Source organism: Typopeltis vanoorti, chromosome 3, assembly GCF_054136105.1.
Source record: "Typopeltis vanoorti isolate ZY-2024b chromosome 3, IOZ_Tvanoo_1.0, whole genome shotgun sequence".
NCBI lineage: Eukaryota > Metazoa > Arthropoda > Arachnida > Uropygi > Thelyphonidae > Typopeltis > Typopeltis vanoorti.
This window is the reverse complement of record NC_143551.1, coordinates 97,596,019-97,617,705: the sequence shown is the minus strand read 5'-3', so window position 1 is coordinate 97,617,705 and position 21,687 is coordinate 97,596,019. Positions and strand designations below refer to the sequence as shown.

The window sequence follows — 21,687 nt, the reverse complement described above, 5'->3', positions numbered from 1 at the left end:
AATTTAAGTGTCACAACTCTGGTTAACCTTACTTTGAAAACATACAGCCTAAAGTTTTGCATGTAAGTTTCATATCATGCTTATTGTATATATAGGAGCACCCCCTATATATACTAAGCATGCAATCTTATTGTATCAATCGTGTTAGCGAATCCTGTAGTTGTATGATCACGACATAGAAACTATGGAATATTTGTATTAAATTAAATAAGTATTAAATTAATAAATTAAATAATATTTAATTTAATTAAATATTAAATCAAAAAAGTAAGAAAGCAAAAAAACGACCACATTATATATTTAATTAACAGTAAAAACTTATCTTGGGATTATACTAAAGGTAAAAAAGATGTGATCAATTCTTCATTCTTCTACTGTCAGTTAAACTAATCCCATAATGGAATATGCTTTGCCTATCTGGATGCAACATCCCAAACTAGTTTAGACAATCTTATAAAAATTCAGAAAAATGCAGCTAAAATCATATGTGGACTAAGGAATACAACTCCTGGAAAAATAGCAGAATTCCAATCCAACCTTGTTCCTTTAAAAATTAGGTGGCAAGAAAATCTTACCAAATTTGCAGAAAAAAGAGCCAACCTTGCACATCATAGAACAAGTGAACTTTTTAAAAACTGGAAACCAACAAACAGAATAAAGAAAAAATCAACAATGCATGAAATCATAGAAAATAAAATTCCCTTGAATTGTCCAAATAAAATAGCCAACTACCCAGCATTTCCTCCAAATCAAGACAGGAAAAATATAGTTATCAACTCTGAAATAGGGAAACATGACAAAAAAAGCCTAGAAAACCCTGAAATCTTGAGATCACTAGCCCTTTCAAAAATAATGGAATATGGACCTGACTCAATAACGATCTACACAGATGGCTCCAAAAATCCAAATTGCAATTCTGGGAGTGGCATACTCATCTATGGCTCTTATAATATAGAACTAAAAACAACTAACAGTATTGGATGCAACTCATACCATGCAGAATTAATAGCTATTAACACAGCACTGCAATATTTGGATAAACAAAACTAGAAGGAGTTTATATTTTTCACAGATTCCTTAGCAACCCTGCAAGCTATTAAGAACTGCTACGCTAGCCATCAAGAATACTTAGAGACATAGCAAAAAACATAAACAAACTACATAAGGATTCCGAAATAATCTTCCAATGGATCCCATCCCATGTGGGATTAAAGGGAAATGAAACTGCAGATGAAGTAGCAAAAATGGCCGCAACATCAAGTGATGTTGTGGCCATTTCAATGCGGCCACTGAAATCTGATACCACAGATTTCAATCTTTTTAAAACCACCCAAAAAGAAAACATAAAAAGAACAATTCTTCAGGACATGACTCACCACTCGTACTCAGCAGAAAATTCAGGAGCTACCATCAACTCCAAGTTGAATCGCAGTGCCACTACCATGATCTCTCGCCTCAAGACTGGCCACACAAGACCAATCAAGTTTAGCAATGGCATAAAAGTCTTCCCGACCTGCAAAATCTGTAAAATCGAGGAAGTATCACCAATGCATTTGCTAAACTGTATGAATATTTCCAAGTGTGAACTCTATAACAACCAAGAAAAGGTGCTGTATAAAATACATGAACTTGACCTCTATGATCTGGTGTAATAATACCATGGGAAAATAAATAATAATAATAATAAAAAAAAAACTAACGGCACAGACTGTAAAATGGATAATGCAAGAAACAGTAGCCAAATATAAGATTTCAAAATCCAGAAAGAAACTCAAACAACCAATATAAAAGGAGAATTAGTAAAGTGTGCTTAAAACATAGAAATTTATAATATAAATAGCTAAAAAACATGAAATATTAGAATGAGCAGAAAGATGATAAAAATTTATGGTGTGTAAGCTGTTTCAAGCATGGCATTGTCATCAGAGAAAACATGAAGTGCACTCTCCCATAAGAAAAGTAAACGAATGACTTTTTTTTACCATTCATTCACCTTTCTTTTGGGAATGCATTCTTTATATTTTCTCTGAAGATGATGCCATGCTCGAAAGAACATGCACATCATAATCTTCTTAATTTCTCATTCCATCATTTATTCCATATAATAAGTTTTCCAGTCATTTTAATTATTATTATTATTGCGGGCAACTCCAAGGAGTCCTTAGACTCATCGAGGGAGGCCCTAAACATCTTGTGAAGAACAACTATTCAGCTTCCACACAGTATCTATCATACTTTGCCTTGAACTCATTTACAGTCATGGCACCCACAACAGACTCTAGCAACTTATTCCACTCATTCACCACTCTCCAAGTAAAAAACCTAGTTCTAACACCTTTATCAATCAATCATGTTTTTTTCCAGTCATTTTATCATTATATCATTAGCTATTTACATTATACAGTTATGTATTTTAAGAGCACTTTACTAATGCTCCTTTCATATTGATTGTTTGAGTTTCTTTCCTGGTATTTAAATCTTATATTTGGTTACTATTTTTACATTATTTGATCTAAAGTTTATACCATTCACTTAGCTAATGACAATAGAAGAATGAGGAATTAGATCACATCTTTTTACCTTCAGTATAGTCTCCCAAGATAGGTTTTTACTGTTAATTACATGTAATAATATGGCAATTTTTTACTTTCTTACTTATTTTGATTTATATTAGCACAAATATTACATAGTTTCCATGCCTTAATCATATAACTGCAGGATTCCAGCCAACAAGGTTGACTAAAGAGGGTATTCCTGTTTACAATAAGCATGCTATTAAACTTAATAGTAATACAATGAGGAGTTTAATGAATATAATTTCAGAATACGAAGTTTCTTATAACAAGGAATTACAACTAAGTTAACAAGGAGAGTTTTACTAGCATCTATTTTCTTAGAAGTGAAAGGTTAACAGATATTCATGAAGACAACAGACTCATAACATGAATACCACTAAATGAGTTTCCACTAATTGAGTTTCTTTCCCGGTATTTAAATCATATATTTAGTTACTATTTTTGCATTATTTGATCTAAAGATTGTACCATTCATTTAGCTAATGACAATAGAAGAATGAGGAATTAGATCACATCTTTTTACCTTCAGCAAGATATCTATTATACTCTACTTTAAATACATCCACACTTTTCATAATCACAGTATTCTCCAAGAAAATTCCTTCTGCTCACTTATCACTCTCTACCACATTCTTATCCACCTTGTGTACCCATATTCTTATCCAACTTCCAGAGATGGCTTCTTCTTGTTTTATCCACAGCTTATAATTCCTATGTATTAATCTGGTAAAACCATCTCACATCTTAAAAGTCATCATCATAGCATCTCTTCTTCCTATCCATTTAGTTCTGCAATAATTTCCTTTAACCCTTCCTCATAACCAATAATCCTAATATTGTCTCAATTACTTATCTATATATATTTTACTGAAATCTCATACATATTTTCTTGATTTCTAGTGTACATTATATAGTGGGTGGGCAGAGCCTCCATAGCCCTTTGGTCAGAAAGACCTTGGTTCGATTCCCGTCCAAGACGTGAGGAACCTTTATCTGGTCTCTTTCGACTAAAGGTGAGTTAGCCAGTCTCATACAGAGATAGAGAGTTTTTCACCCAGAAACTCAGGTTTTTCATCCCTCAGAACAGGCAAACTGGCTCCATAAATACACATGGATCTGCAGTCATAAAATACATACTGAAACCCTCATTAGGAGGGCTCAACCCATCCTAAGAGACAGGGGAGGAAAGGGGAAACCCCATACGAAATAAATAAGTGGACGGGCAAAAAGTTGAGGAGAAATAAGAAATTTGTTAAACAATGGTGCTGAAGACATGCATATTTATACTCTGTAGCAAATACATAAGAGAAGAGGCTATTCCAAAAGACTGCTCCAAAAACCTGAACAGTGAAGAAGTGTTGAATAGCTGCTGCTGCATGTATTTTAACAGATGTAGAGGAGAGTAAAAAAATTACTGACCAACTGTGATAAACAGTGACAAAGAAATATTTGTAGAAAATGAAAGCAGCAGAAACTGAATGGTGAGAGCATGGTAAATAATTAAACTAATTACTCTCTTCTGTACTGAGTCCAGTATATTTTGAGAGCTCATAAGGACATGATCCTAAATGAGAGATCACATTCAATAGCTGGATGGACTACTTGCATGCAGTTATAGCCGTTCAGAGGTAAAGTAATGTCGCATGTAAAAGAGAAAGCCTACTTCTTGGATGTTAAGGAGAAAATATTTATAATATATTTATGCAAGAAAGACTGCAGATTAGAGTAATCCCCAGAAGAGAAATTTCATCTTGTTCATACATTTGGGTATGTCAAAAGTGAGACCAGAATAAAAGAGTTACTTTTGTAAGACAACATTGACTTTTACTATCACTGAAATGAGATCAAAATTTAGGGTTATAGAAGTTGATATTCTGGAAGTCTGTTGGTTTCTGTAGTGCAAGCTTTGTCAAATGAAAAAGAAGAGCAAAGTGTAGTGTCTTTATTAAAGAAAGGAAATTAAGAGTTGGTGGTGGCATTAGGAGAGCAAGAGATGATAATAAATCTGACAGAGTTGAAGCAAAGGGATTTTTAGTCAAACAAAATCCAAAAAGAGGAGATTTCAGATTGGAAACCCAAAAGAACATGCATAAGTACAAATGTGATCTTTGAAATGAAAAGAACCAAAGGGTATGTGATTGGGGGAAACTGATATGAATAGCATTCAGACAAACTGAAATTTGCATTTCTGTTAAGTTTTTTTAAAAAGTGGTTGCAGACTGAGAATGAAGTGAACATTGTTGAGGTTGGAAACCGAGATCATGTATGTGGTCTTAGTTCCAACCTCACTGATGTAGTAATATTGAATGAATCTAAACGGTTCTAATAAGTTTTGCTTTTTTCTGCATATGATCTATTTTAATTTGCTTGACTTTTCACGATTATTGTTTGAAGTAAAATTGGAGGGACCTGGAATATCCATAGATTCATTGCTAAGTCATATGTACTGAAAAACTTCACTTATTCTTTTTGCTTGAAGTCATGACTTGGAAGTGTTCTTCTTATCTATACATAGGTTTCCTCCATGTGGCAGCAAGATTATTCACTAGGAGTCTCTTCTAATGTATTACCATTTGGTTTGGTACAGCATAATATCTGGTAACTGGTCTACAGATGGGTACCATTTTTGTACCCTTGAAAAAAAGAATTGTTGGGTTGCTGTATAATGTCTAATGTAACAGTGAAAACAGCATGTATCGTATTGTATACCGGAAGAAATGCAGTCATTATCTCTCTTACCTGTAAAAAGTCTTGTGCTGGATGAATAGCTATCAATTCCCAGCTACTTCCACCAGTTGTACTATACTGAAGTAAAACAGACTTATCACTGTTAACCGATGACTGGAGATTCACGTGACACTGTGGTGATCCATCTTCGCTACCAATTTTTAAAACGAACATTATTTTGCTGCAAACAGAAAAAAAAAATTATTCCTGTCATTTGTCAGTTATATTTTGACAATGAATTTCAATTCAATTACTTTTTCTTTTATTCAAGACATTTGTCTCCTAAGAACTATTTATATTGTATAAATCAACCAACAAAAATAGAAGTTAAGGAAGATTGTAGATCTGAGAGAATAGGACAAAATATTTATTTGAGGCTGCCTGATGTGAGATAGAAGTCAATAGGACAAAATATATTGTTGGTTGCAGCTATATATAATGAGTGCAGGCTGAGCAATTATCATGAGAGATTTCAAGGGGAAACAGCATATGGCAAAATGGAAATGGAATTTACAGTAACTAAGGGACAATTTGTGTGAAAGAGAACCAGATGATCTATGGGAAGAGGTTAAAAATATAATTAAAACAGAAGCAAAGAAGAATATTCCAACAGTTTGTAAGAAGAAGAAGTCCAAATGGCTGTCAGAAGATGCCATCAAAACTGCTCAGGAAAGGAGGAAAATGAAGGCCACAGGAAATTTGCAGGAAGTATGGCATTTGAATGCAGAGTTTCAATGACAAGCCAGAAGAGACAAGTAAAAATACTTTAATCAGGAATGCCAACAAATAGAAGACCAAAACAAGAAAGGAAAAACAAGAGATCTTTTCAAAAAGATCAGAGAACTAACAGGGAAGTTTAGTGCCAAGGTGACAGTATTGAAAAGTAAACACAAAGGATATTTTACAGAAGCTGCAGACATCAAAGAAAGATGGAAAGAGTATACAGAAGCCCTTTACAGAAAGGACTCCAAAATTACTGAGAAAGTTGAAGAGCAGGATTATACACAGGAGCCAGTACCACTGGAGAGTGAAGTGAGGTGAACACTGCAACAGCTATCCAGTAAGAAAGCACCAGGAGGAGATGGAATACCCATTGAGCTGCTCAAAGCCCTGGAAGAAGAGGCAGTTAAAATTTTAACAGCTCTATGTCAGTGAATTTGGATAGCAACTACATGGCCTAGGGAATGGAAAAAATCAGTTTATATACCTTTATTGAAGAAAGGCAATGCAAGAGAGTGCGAAAATTAACTATAGAACTATAGCACTGATTTCTCATGCAAGTAAAGCCTTACTTAAGATCATTCAGAAAAGACTGGGACCATTCATGAAGAGAGAAATTCCAGATGAACAGGCAGGATTTCGAAAAGGCAGAGGAACAAGAGATCAAATCGCCTATGTGAGATGGATAATAGAAAGAGCACAGGAATATCACAAGAATGTCTACATTTATTTCCTTGACTATAGCAAGGCTTTTGACTCTGTAGATCATGTGAAACTGTGGAATGTGTTAAGAACAATGGGAGTCCCAGAGCATTTCATTATCCTTCTGAGGAATCTTTATTATGAACAGGAAGCTACTGTCCGAACAGATCGTGGAGAAACTGAGTATTTCACAATAGATGAAGGGGTGCGACAAGGATATATTTTATTTCCGTACCTGTTTAACTTGTACAGAGAATACATTTTAAGAATGGCAGGGCTGGAGAAGTCTCCATTTGGAATTAAAATTGGTGGAAAAAATATTAATAATTTGAGGTATGCAAATGATACCACCTTGCTAGCAGAATGCAAAGAAGATTTGAAGGAACTTATTATGAAAGTTAAAGAAGAAAGTGCTAAATATGGTCTTAAACTTAACCTCAAAAAGACAAAAGTTATGGCAACATGTGAACTTAATGATTTTGAAGCAGATGGAGAGAAAATGGAAGCAGTTAACAATTTTGTGTTCCTAGGATCCCGAATTGATAAAGATGGTTATTGTACCAAAGAAGATTATTACTTGGAAAAAAAGCAATGACAAATTTAAGCAAGATCTTTAAAGATAAGATATTAGCCTCACAACAAAAATTAGAATTGTGAAAGCAATGGTATTCCCTGTAGTGCTGTATGGATGTGAAAGGTGGACCCTGAGAAAGAGTGAAAGAAGGAAGATAGATGCATTTGAATTATGAGTTTGGAGACGCTTACTAAGAATACCATGGACTGCAAAGCAAACCAATAAATCAGTGATACACAGAATAAAGCCAGATTGCTCCCTTGAAGCTATGATCATCAAACAAAAATTGTCATACTTTGGACATATTATGCGAGCAAATGTCAGTCTGGAGAAGATGATGATGCTTGCTAAAGTTGATGGAAGCAGGAGAAGAGGAAGACCAAGAATTAGATGGGTGGATGGAGTTAAAGAAGCAACTGGAGTGCGCTTGGAAAGACATGATCAGGGACAGATCGGAATGGAGAGTGTATGTTCGTGCAGTCGCCAGGATTCGGAAATGACTCGATGGATCATAACAACAAACAACAACAAAGGGATAATTACCTAAAACAGCATGTGAAGAAGGGGACCAGTGGTTTGAGAGAGTGTTGGATCTGGTAATAGCATCAGAAGATCTATAACTACAGTAGCAACCCTATTTCTGATTGGGGAAAGTGATCATGCAGTCTTGTCTTGGGAGATGTGATTATCAGGTGGATTGTATTTAGCTTGCAAAGCTAGTTTCTTTTCATACTCAGACCTAGTTTTCCATACAACAGTTGTGATTCTTCTGGCATGCTGTTTATAGTTTTCACAATAGATATCATCCTTATGGACATGACATTCCTTCCATATGATTCGTTTTGCTTAATGAGATTACACATTCATTTCATTCCTACTGTATTTATTCTTTGAACTCTAGGGACATGTTCTGATGCTGCATCATTTAAGTATTTTTTAAACACTGCCCGTGCACTGTCAATATCCTTCCCCCTCTAACAACTGATACCATTGCAGAATCTAACATACTTCTCAGTTGTTCATAACCGAGGAGTGTGTGCTGATGAATTGGATGTAACCTTTTTCTGAATGGAATATTCATAAACTTGGCCACTTCTCAAGTGAGTAACACATGGTCACTGTCATCAGCCAGAGGCAGATAGTCACATCTTTAACTGAAATCCCTTCTGACACTATAATCAAATCTAACACTCTATGACTTCAAGTTCCTTCTGTCATATGCTGCTTGACTAAGTTGTCTCGCAACAGTTCAATAAATTCAGTTTCAAATAAATAATAATATTTTTTGGTTTACCGATCAAGTGTTGATCAATTTTATTAACTGAACCAACTAGTTTCGCCACACTTATCTATTGGCATCTTCAGGGCTTACATACAGGTTTAAACAATCTCACAATTATGCATAACTGCAAACTGACAAGAATAACTGTAAAAAACTGACTATAATAATTACAAATAAAATAGTATCGAATGTGAGTGAAACACGTATCGCGTGTACAAGATCAGTTAGCTGTTGCTGAGGAACTTTCTGTAGTTTGTATTAAAGTTCATTTCTTCCGTTTTTAAGGTTCTGATTAGGGTTTTCCATATCTCTGGGAGTATTAGGCCTTGATTTCTGTTGAGGTTGACAGTAGAACGGGCGACTGTGGCTGCCTCTTTGAAAATTCTTGAATGGTAATCTTCCTCTATGTAAGGGGAACAGCTTTTGTTCCACTCGATGACATTGTTAGTTGTAGAGAAATGAGACGATAGGCCAGAAATGTCCTGTCTGTTGTTTTTGACATAGCCAATGTGCTCCTTTTTTCTGATTTCGAGGCTTCTCGAAGTCTGTCCAATGTAACTAGAGCCACATGAGCATGGAATATTATAAACTCCAGCATATTTGTAGAAAGGATGGTTGTCTTTTGGAGATCTTAGTAGTTTACTAAGAGATTCTATTGGTGTGAATGTTACTCTTATTTTATGTTGTTTGAGGAGATTGGTGAGCTTGTTGGAGATGCCACTTACAAACGGAATTGCAATCGTTTTTATATATTGAATATCTTCTTGTTCTCTTTGTGGTGGTTCAGAGAAAAGGATTTTATTGACTAGTCTTCTTGGATATCCATTCAAGTACAAATTGTTGGAAATAAATTTTAACTCATCTTGAAGGGTCTTGTTGTCCGTTGTGATGCGAATCGCTCTTTTCTTTAACATGTGTACAATGCTGAGTTTATGTGAGATGTGGTGGGAGGAGTTGAAATGTAGGTAGCGACCTGTATTGGTCGGTTTTCTGTACACCGATAGATTTATACTGCCATCAATTTGTTTTTTGATTAAGATGTCTAAAAACGGTAGTTGTTTTTCTCTTTCAAGTTCCAGAGCGAATTTAATAGAATGATGGAAGGCATTGATCTTTTTGAGAAAATCATATATGTCATCTTTGTTATTGTTCCATACGATGAAGATATCATCCACATATCTAAACCAAATTTTAGGTTTAGGAAAAGTTTGCGATAAGATTTTGTTTTCTAAGTCTTCCATAAAGAGGTCAGCACATGAAGGTGAGAGTGGGCTCCCCATTGCCAAGCCTGTTAATTGTTGATAGATCTTATTTTTCCAGAAAAGTAGTTGGAGTTTAGGCAGTGAGCAAACAATGAGGTTATATCTTGTGGGAACAAAGTACTTAAGATGTCAATGACCTCTACTACAGGAACATTTGTAAAGAGAGAGGTGACATCTAAGCTGGCTAGAAGATCATTATCCGATATCTTGATGTTTTTTAACTTTTCCACAAAATGTCCAGAGTTTTTAATGTAACTCTCTGAGTTGTGGATGTGTTGCTGTAAGAGTTTCGAGAGATGTTTTGACAATAAGTAGGTAGGAGAGTTGATTGCATCAACGATTGGGCGTAAAGGGCGTAAATTCAGTTTCAATCTTCTCGTGAGATTTTACTGCTACCCAATGAATGCCGGATAATTAAAGTTCCCCATTATGATTACTCTTTTCATGCCCATCATCTTTATTTGGTGATGCATTTCTTCATCACTAGCAACCAATCCTCCAGGTCTGTAACAACACCCCACTATTTATTTGATCTTGTTAGATTCCACCTCACATCCAATGGCTTCAAACTCATTGGCATGTGAAAAACTGATATATGAACAAATGAAAAACAGTGCTCAAAAGAAAGTGTAAGCTGATAAGAAAAGAAAAATTAGTTCCTTTTTTTTTGAATGCTAAGGAGTTATAAATGTCATATTATTATCATCACAGGACTTTGATGGAGTCAATGACTCATCAGAAAGTATGTTCTATGTGCCACAAAGTTAATCATGCAGCAGTTTAACATCATTCACTATCCACATATTGCCATTTCAGGTAATGCATTCCATCACACCCTATGTTAAAAATTTACTTTTCATTTCCTTGCACAACTTCCAGGAATGGCCTTTCTTCTTGTTCTTCATCTTTGTTCCTGCTATGGAAAATCTTCTCAGTGTTTATTTTGTAAGCATCTCTCATCCATATAATCTATTTAATATCATCTACACATTTACTTAATTTGTTTATAGTCAGTATGCCAAAGTTCTGTTATTATCTTTGTTATCTCTTTTTTACACTTTTTAAAGTTTCTTCATCTCCTTGACATTCAAGTGATAAGATCTAGTCCAGATACGGTCTGATCAAGATGGTATATAATGGAAACAACTGCATCTTTTTCTTTCTGCTGACTTTCCCTCTCACTATTGTAGCAATCTATTATATAGTCTTTACTATTATTGTGATGTGTCCCCCTGAATTTCAACTGCCTTTCCACTATCATTCCAAGATCTCTCTCTCTTGCCACCATCACCTCCTCCAGTAGAGTTCCACCAACAGTCACTCCCATTTCATGCCAAGAAGAAAAATGTGATCTTGTCTAGGTATCTGAGTTCTCCTTGTTAAAAAAACAATCAATAAATATGTGAAATAATTATATTTTTATTTTAATAACATTATTTCATTTCATTGCTACCCAGTCAGCAGTCAAGGACAAGTACTGTGCAGAATAACAGAACAGTAATTGGAAGGGAAAGATTTTTGTTCCTTTTCAATTTCAGAGAATAGGTTCTAAGAAGAATTAATTTATTGCGAAGTTTATCACAAAGTTTATCATACCACTCCTTGAACCCATTGACTGTTCCTGCTCCAACCACTCTCTCAGGCAATGCATTCCAAGGTTCAACCACCCTCCACGCAAAGAAACCACTCCTCACCCTCTTGCGCTCAGCCTCCTTTCATAACTTCCAGGGATGGCCCCCTTGTCATCACTCCTTCCTGCCATTCCACCAAGTGAAAGAACTCTCCAATGTCTACCCTGTAACTGCCTCTCAACAGTTTAAAAGTCTCGATCATATCACCTCTCCTTCTTCTATCCACCAAACTCTGCAGTCCATATTCCTTCAGTCGATCCTCATAACTCATATTGTACGGTCCTGAAACCATCTTTGTTACCCGCCTCTGTACCCTTTCCACAGTCAATTTATCCCCTTCAAATCCTGGGGACCAAATCTGAGAACAATAGTCTAAGTCTGGTCTGATCAGAGTCTTATACAAAGAAATGATAACCCTTTTATCTCTGCAGGTCAGCATCCTTCTCAGTATTGCAGCAATCCTCTGAGTTACCCTCACCACCTTTGCAATATGCTCTCTGAATTTCAGTTTTCTATCAATCATCACCCCCAGATCTCTTGTCTCCCCTACCTCCTCCAGTACAGCTCCTCCAATCGAGTATGCATCCTCCCATCGATGGATCCCAAACCTCAAGACTTTACATTTTACTGCATTGAACCGAAACCCTCATTCATTTGCTCATCTGTTTAGTTTATTCAAATCCTCTTGCAGGGCTACATCTGCACTATTACTGATAACCCTTCCCAGCTTCACATCATCTGCAAACAAGCGCGTGTCCCCTTGCAATACATTGACAATATCATTGATATAAAGGTTGAACAATACAGGTCCCAGTACTGAGCCCTGTGGAACCCCACTTATAATCTTCTGCTTCCTTGATATTGCCCCACTATACACAACTCTCTGATACCTATCAGTCAGCCAATCCTGAATCCATTTGACTAACCCGACATTCAAACCCATGTGCTGCAACTTAAATATCAGCTTATCATGTGGCACCCTGTCAAACGCCTTTGCAAAATCCAAAAAAATGGCAGTATATGCTTTTCCCTCATCAACTGCTCTTGTCACTCTATTATAAAAGGCGATCATATTACTAAAGCAAGAGCATCCCCTTAACAAATCATGTTGACCTCACAGATAACATTACTCTCATCTGCCCAACGCTGTATATAGTCCCTCACTAATTTCTCCAAGACCTTAACAACTACTGATGACAAACAGGCCTATAATTAGACACTTCCAGTCTGCTACCGCCCTTATACAGGGGCACTATCTTACCTTCCTTCCATTCCCTGGGTACCTTTCCCACAGCCAGACTTTTATTGAAAAGCCAGGTCAATGGAGCTCTCAGTTCTTTAGCACATTCTCTCAAAACCCATGGTGAAATACCATCCAGTCCAACAGCTTTACTGGTATGCAGAGTACTCAGTATTTGGAACACACTCTCCTCTTGCACCTCTAAACACTGAACCTGCCCTATCCCTCTAGTATTAAAACCTTCTCTAGGATGAAATACTCCAATAAAGTGCTCATTGAACAACTCCACTATGTCCTCTGCATCAGTCACTCTATTCCTATTTTTATCCCGCAATGTCATTCTTCCACAATCGATTCTCCGCCTACTGGCCACATAGCTAAAAAATTCCCTAGGATTTTCTTTGGATCTTAGTGCCTATCTCTTCTCATATTCCAGTTTTGCCTTCCTCACCATTCTGGCCATTCTCCTGGCCTGGATTTTATATTCTTCGTGTATCTGTCCTCCACCCCTCTCCTTATATGTCTTCCATAATCTCTTTTTCAAATTTAAGATAATAGGTTTTTAAGAACAATGTTGAAACTAACCAAAGTTAGTAGCATATTAATACATACCAAGAGGGGGGGGGAATTATCATAATATAATACTTTTAAACATATTTCATTCAAAAATAATCATTTCCTTCTCCTGTATGTATACTATCAAGTATGTTTTATATTTACCTTGCTAGTGTGGCATCAATTTCTTTTGTGACAGCATGACGCAATCCACATCCTCCAAAATAAAGATGTTTACCATGTCCATGAGGAGCCAAAGGACTACATTCTGTTCCAATTCTACCTCCTAATACATTATACCATAAGTCATTATCAATAACAGTTTCAAATCCATCTAGGAATGTAGTTGGCAAAAGACTACCTCCAAAGCTAGTTTTAGAAGGCAGACAATCTACACCTATTAATAATAAAATATATTAATGAAAACAACTGAAATGAAACATTACTGACAAGAATATATGCCTTAGATTTTTATAAGCCTCAGTCAATATATATATATATATAAATGCTACGCACGCATACATAACCTTTATAGTTATGCAATCAGTCCATGAATATAAACCTTATAATGTTCCTTTGAGATAGATAGTAAAATCATAAAACAGATAGTAAAAAATAAAACTGTATTGGTACTATACTAGTTTTAGTTTATGCAAGGTCATCAATAAAATAATACTAGGTATCAGTTTGCATAAATTAGTAATATATATCATAAAATACATTATTTTTAATAATCAGATCTTTTTACTTAAGAACAGTAGAATGTGAGACCAACAGTTCTAACACATAAATAAATGTTAATTAAGAAAAAAAAAACATTCCAAAACCAAAAAAATTATATATAATAATATATCATTATTTATTTTTATATTTGGAAATATTTATTACAAACAAACCAAAAGACTACATCTCTTAGAAGAACAATTTCAATTTCAAGATTGTTATGTCAGTACAATGGTAATGTCAGCAGAAAAAGCATATTGCTTCATGAGTTGATATCTGTGAATAGTGTCGGAGATAGCTTTTGAAGATATTTAACACAAAGCCACCTTCTAGGGCTTCCATTTATTCATGATGGAGCATGGCTGCTTCACAAACAGCCTGAGATTGATTTCACTAAATGAATACATTTGGTATGCCAAGTAAATAGTATCCCTGCCAGCAGGCTAGGGATTTGAAAAACGCACAAAGCACACTCTGGCATGGAAGTTTGTGAGTATCTGTAAGTGGTAAACATTTCTTTTGCCCCTTGTGAGACTACCACTCTGCTTATCAGAGGCCCACAGATGGCTTGGAAAGTTCTGTGTTTGGTCTCTAGGACAGGGTTTCTGGATAATCTAACTCTTGACCTCCCTACAGTAATGTAACAAAAATTATATAGTATTTATTCAAAAACTCCAATATCATTATTATTTGGTAGCCTCCATGGAGTCAACAGACTCATCGTGAGCATCGTCAGGGAGATAGACTGTTAACTACATTAAAAAGATGAATCAAAATAATGAGTCATAAATGATGCATATATTAGCTGAGGTCTTGGTCACAGCTGAAATATATATTATTACACTATTGGAGTTTAAAGGAACAATTGTAGAAAGTTGCATTGATTAAAAAAAATTTAAATAATTATGAATTTTAAAAAAACAACAACTTAGGAACAATTAATAGTGATCACTCCCCAACACTTGGATATTGGCATGGAGTCTGATTTTTTTTTTTTTTTTTTTTTTTTTAATCTATGCAACTTGTTACAATTGTTCTTTTGAACTCTAATAATGCAATACCATATACTTCAGCTGCTACTGAGGCTTGAGCTAATATATGCATGATTTATGACTCATTATTCTGATTAATCTTTTTAATGTAGTTAACAGTGATTCAATTTTCTTCATATTCTTCAGGATCTTCCCACTGTGCATCTAAATTTAGCAGGTCGGAATCACTCTTTGGACTTGTGGGAGGACTAGGGGCCATGCATGGAAGCTGGGCAAGAGCGTGGTTGACAAGGGTGTTAGAGCTAGGTTCTTTACTTCGAGAGTGGTAAATGAGTGGAATAAGCTTCCAGAGTCTGTTGTGGGTGCTACGACCGTGAATGAGTTCAAGGCAAGGTATGATAGATACTGTGCGAATGTTGAATAGTTGTTCTTGACATGATGTTGGGGCCTCCCTCGATGAGTCTGTCGACTCCTTGGAGTTTCCCGGAACAATAATAATAATAATAATAATGATGATTTTGTCCAACATAACATTAGATGAAATATATTGGAGTTTTTGAATAAATTTTATATACTTTTTGTTACAGTGTAAGCCATGAAACTTACTTTAATATGTCTAGTATATATGTTCCATTAAAGCTGTTAATTACAGTAATATATGCGCTATAGGTTATCAACCTTTTGTGGGTGACATTGATATCAAAAATAAGATGCAGTTCATTTGAAGACTGACCAATAGATTAAAAGTGAACGTTTGCAAATAAAATTTTGAGAGGTGTTCTTAAAGATGTAGGTATTGCTTCTATAAGAGTATTAGTTATTTTATGATAAATATTTCAAAGTGTAAAAATTTTTAAAAATTACATATTTAAGTTTACATCATTACTAACTTCCTATCAACAGTGTTCTTACAAATGAGCATACTTCTTCGATGCTGATGATATATAGCAATCCCTCAATTAATGTGCCTAATGCATTCTTTAAAACAGGTGCATTAATTGAAAATGCACTAATCGAATATAATAACCTATGGGAAAAAGTATAATTCATTCCTCAAATTTCTTTTTAGACCCTTAATTTTTTTTATAAAAGAATTAGGGTATATCTCAGGGCCTAGTTAAAGGAAAACCATGAAGCTGAAAGACAATAAAACATATTCAGAATCTAAATTTATTATTCTACTTCTTAACAAAGAATTGAGCTAATGTAGTTTGGCAGGCATTCTGTTTTTTTTTTGTTTTTTTTCATACAACTGACAGTATAGCTCTATTGCCTCTTCTACTACTTCTGCAAATTTTACTGCTTCTCTCTTTCAGGGTCGATCTCTAAGCATTGATGCTTAAAAACTTCGATTGTATGAAAAATATTTTCAAATTGTTTCTGTGAAATCTCTTTGGGCTTGTCAGTGATTCAATTTTCTTCATATTCTTCAGGATCTTCCCACTGTGCATCTAAATTTAGCAGGTCGGAATCACTCAATTTCTCAGAATGAGATTTAATTAAGTTTGATTCATTTGAAAAGCCTCTAAAATCATTTGCACAATGTGGAAGAATGTGTTTCTAAACAGCTCGCATATTGCTAGCAGTAATTTTATTCAACTTTGTGATAAACATATATAAACAGGCTGAGATTTCTTTGATTTGGCCAGAAAAGTCGTGGAAGGCATTCACTTCCAAAAGAGGCTGGTTTCATTGACATTAAATATTTGTTGGTCACAATAGCCCCCTTCTTCCACAATTTTATTCAAAATCTCTGGATAATTTGCAGCCACCTCCTTATTTGCACTTGCAACTTCACCTGTGATTAGAACATTATGTAGGCTATTTCTCTTTTTGAAACACTCAAACCACCCAGCACTAGTGTGGAATTCTTGTTTTCCATTATTGATAGCCCTTTCTTTCAAGGTTGCAAAGAGACTTAATGCTTTTGATTTAATAAGGCCAGTCCTTAGTGGGATCCTTTTTTGGCTACAATCTTCAATCCACGTAGAAAGAAGTCTCTCTAATTCAATCATTATAATACTTTGATTTCGAGTGCATGCATGATGAACTTGAAGCAGCATTACCTTTCTCTTTGTATTTGGCAGGTTTGCTTAAAATTGCTCTTATAGTTGATTCACCCATTTTTGTGTTTGTGTCCTATCTTTGCTCTGGACTCACCTTATTCAATTTTCTTTATTATTTCAAGTTTTCCTTCCAGTGAGATTACTTTTCAAATCTTTTTGACACTTCCACTTTTTTGCTCATTAATTCTTTTATTCATGATGAAAGAGGGGGAAAATACTTGAAAAAAAAAAGAGTAAGGAAAACATTGCAAGGGAGACACGAGATATGATCATCAAAATGCTATGTAATTAGCAGACAACATAAATTTTAGTGGTAAATTTGGAACATAGTGTACATAGAAATAGTGTAGTATGACATTAACAAATAACTTTGTAAAATGTTTTAAATTGGTAACTAAATTATTTCATCCTGGTGAGTGATTTTTTAAAATAGTTAGCCATAAAATTGTATAGATAGAAAAATTTTAAAATCTGTAACATTTCTTTTTAAGATGTATATAGGCACACTAATCGAATTTGGGTATAGAAAAAAAATGTTGCGCTAATCGAAAATGCACTAATCAGAGATGCATCAATCAAGGGATTGCTGTGTGTGTGTGTGTGTGTGTATAATATATATATATATATATATATATATATATATATATATATATATATTTCTTTTGATATTTATCCCACACACGAGAGGTATGAGAATCTATAACACTAAAGAGACAATGCTTTTGATTTAATAAGGTCAGTGCTTAGTGGGATCCTTTTTTTGGCTACAATCTTCAATCCATGTAGAAAGAAGTCTCTCTAATTCAATCATTATAATACTTTGATTTCGAGTGCATGCATGCATCAGTGTTGTCCATGAGGTATGATGATGATACTATGGTTCCTTTCTAATATTTTCATTTTTAATGATTCTGCTATCTATGCTTTCTGTTCATTGCCCTAATTTTTCTCAGCAGTATCTAGTCTTTCATCAACTGCTTTAGTTTTAACCAGATTTATAAGTTGATATGCAGAAAAAAGTTTTCGTCTAAATGATATACAAAAAAAATGTGCATATGAAGATGGAGGATATTGCAATATGGGTGAGGAAATTAAGACTGAGCAGATATATGTTGTAGGTGGTGATAAAGCACAGATGTGGTGGAGGAAACATGACCAACAAGTAGTTCAGATAGGACTGGTTATAGACCTAAAAATGAATTAATGTGTTTGTTTACAAATGCCAGAAGTATCAGAAATAAGGGAGTTGTGGTTTTGCTGATTGAGTTTATTTACCCCAAAATCATTGGTATGAGTAAAACATGGATGAACGAAGATGATATTCTAGCAGGAATAGAAATGGAAGGATACAGTATTTTTTAAGAGGATAAAAAGGAAAGGACAAAAAAGGAGGGAGAGTGTGGGTAATGATAGCAGGGGAATTATGCCAACATAAGGTAGACACAGAAGAGGGAAATAGTGGCAATGGTTATAAAGCAGTGTGGTGTAACATGTAGGTTGACAGGAAGACATATTTAGTTGGATGTCACTATAGGTCCAGAAATGTATAAACAACTTGGATTAGTGAACACTAATCCAAGAAGGAAGAAGAGTAAGAGTAATTATTATGAAATTTTAGTTATGGCAGTATAGATTGGAATGAAGAGATAGCACTTCAGAATAAGGAAAATGAATTTCTCGAGTTCTTGACAGATAACTATCTCAGGCAGCACGTAAAGGAGAGCACGCAAGGATTGAGAGTTTTAGATCTGATCATTTCATCAGAGAATGTAATTGTGAGTGGGAGTTTTCACACTTTCCTCCAGTTGGTGACAGTGATTACCTGGGTTGTGTTTAGTCATATGCAGACTTCTGTGAGGAAAGGATATATGTGGAATTATAAGGCTGGTGATAATGACAAGCTTAGGAGACAGCTTGGAACTATAGCATGTAATAAGGAGTTGAGTGGTAAGGAAATAAATGCTGCTTGGGAACTGACAAAGAAATACATAACAACATCAATGTGTAAATGTATTTCAAAGGCTAAAAGGCTGAATAAAGTAGGTATAAAATGGATGAATGAGGAACTTAAGCATGAAATTCAGAAGAAGAAGGTAGTTTGGAGGCAGTACAATGACTTTTTCTATTGAAATAATCAGTAACATGAAGAGTAAAAAGAACAAGCCAGGAGAGTGACTCAGTTAGTAAGGAAAACAAAAGTGCAGTATGAGCAGAAATTGGCAAATCAGGTGAAGAAAAACCCCAGAGTTTTTTTTAGATATGTGGCAAATAGAAGGAAGAATGATCATATTGTAAGATGATGGTAATGGATGAAAATGGTAGAATGGTAACTGCTGCAGAAGACATGTTTGAGGTATTCAGTGATCAATTTATAAGGGTGTTTCATCCTGATTGGGTTGGCGCCGGGGGGGGGGGGACCCCTATCCAGTTTTCAAATTTCGAGTAATCAGAATTCAAGGAGAACCGGCCTACCAGTCTGGAACTTGGGGGGGGGGGCACCATAGGCATCAGGGGGGCAGAGCCCTCTAGTATATATATACATTTTTTATTTTTGATATTTATCCCACACACGAGAGGTACAAGAACCTATAGCACATCAGTGTCATGCATGAGGTATGATCTTCCTTTCTTCAGATATTTTCATTTTTAGTGATTCTGCTCTTGATGCCTTCTGTTCATTGCCCTAATTTTTCTCAGGAGTATCCAGTCTTTCATCAACTGATTTATTTTTAACCAGATTAATAAGTGAGTTGATATGTAGAAAAGAGGAGATATAATAAAATCATATCAGTTTCCAAAGGAATTTAATAGAACAGATGGTGAAGAAATTGAATATATGACATGACAGGACAGGATAGGACAAAGGAATGTAATTAGCAAGGGTGTGAGGACTAGATTTTTTTTTTGTTTGTAGGGTGACAAATGTCTGGAATGGGCTGTTAGAGGCAGTTGCGAGTACTCTCTCAGTGAATGAGTTCATGGAGATTTATGGCTGGCATTGTGTGAATAATGGTTAATATGGGCACCTGAAATAAGTCTTTGCAATGGAGGCTTCACATAATAATAGTGTTCACTTTGTGAGCACTATTATTATGTAATGTAGATGAAGATGATGTTATCATCAAAGAAAATACAACAGTATGAAAGTGGCTGAGCTGAAGGTGTTCGAATCTTGAGTACTCTGGATATTAATAACGCATTGGAACAGGATGATATTTCACCATAAATTTCAGGAATGTACTGGAGAATTAATTGTGCTCTTGACTTAGTTATTTAATGAAAATTTTGCAATTGGAATACTTAAGGATAGAAGAGTGGGCTGGATGATGACTAGATTCTCAATAATGACCAGCATGGCTTTATGAAAAAGGGATATTGTTGTAGTAATCTAGTTATATTTTATAAGGTAACAGTAAAGGATAAAGAAAAAGGCACTCCTAGACTTTGCAAAGGCTTTTGACAGAATAACAAAATCGGTTTTTAAATTAAGCCCCATAAGCACAATTCTAAAGAAAATTCACTATAGGAATTCACTATAAGAAACTATTCTTGTTTCTTATAGGTTTGTTATATTGGGAGTCAACTATAGTTTTGGCCAAAGCAAATATGGTTTGAGATACATGAAGTGTATATTAGGCAATTAACACAATTAAGTTTGTAAACTGTAAATTAGCTTGCTTGTTCTGTAGGATGAAAAAACTAAGTTTTAAAGGATAGGATGAAATAATGTAATCTACAGAGCATAACGAATCAAAGAAAAGTGATGACTTGATTGAGATATAAATTATTGAGGAGAACTTAGTAGATAGATACTGCTGTGATCTTCCAAAGGTGGAAGAACAAGCTGAAATAAAAATCACAGAACATCCCTGAAAGTTGTATAAGCATGCAGCCAGAAAATGGAGTGATGAGAAGAATTATTTTCATAGGGTGAAACAGGTAAGTGCAGTGATAATGAATGAATTTAAGATGTGTGATGGATAGTGTGGCAGTTAGATGTGGACCTCCCTTGATGACTCCATGTGGGTCCAATTGTAATAATAATACTATAAACATAAAAATATACATAAATATATATAGTTTGCAAGAGGATAAAAATCAATAATATACTACTTTATATAGCAAATGAAAAGGCAGCAAACTTCTTCCTAGTAAAGTTAGGAGAGGACTAGAAATAGATACAGATTATTATTTAGTACAGGCAAAATTAAGGTTCCCACCAAACTGTTTACAAAAAAATAAACTAGAGAAACAAAATTCTAATTACAAAGTAAGACTATTAAATGATTTAAGTATAAGAAATTTATACCAATGGGATGAGAAGGCTGAGTAGACCAGAAACGAGGCTATTAGATTAAAAATGAGACCGGAACCGATTATAAGGGCTATATCCATATTTAGCATTATGATGAGGAGGATGATAATAATAATAATAATAATAATAAATAAATAAATAAAATATTTACCAGAAAACCCATCATCACAATGACAGGCACCCTTTATACAGATTCCTCTTCCCCTACAAAGATGAGGACATGCTTCTCCAATGTATACATCATCGAGAGCCCATGATGGAGTAGAAAGAGTCTGATGGAATGGATCAGGTGTTGTCTGTATCCATCTAAATTGCGTATTAC

The 21,687-nt window shown here is 34.9% G+C and overlaps 1 protein-coding gene across 1 annotated transcript in view; it reads right to left on the bottom strand.

Annotated features, from left to right (window-relative positions):
- The window catches only part of LOC150108407 (reelin-like), a 920,570-nt gene that overhangs the window by 35,355 nt on the left and 863,528 nt on the right, over positions 1-21,687 (bottom strand). Inside the window, exons 58-60 of the mRNA XM_090390755.1 lie at positions 21,517-21,686; positions 13,435-13,666; positions 5,316-5,484 (exon numbers count right to left, since the gene is read on the bottom strand). Coding sequence (XP_090246881.1) covers positions 5,316-5,484; positions 13,435-13,666; positions 21,517-21,686 — 571 coding nt within the window. The remainder of the gene's footprint in view (positions 1-5,315; positions 5,485-13,434; positions 13,667-21,516; position 21,687) is intronic.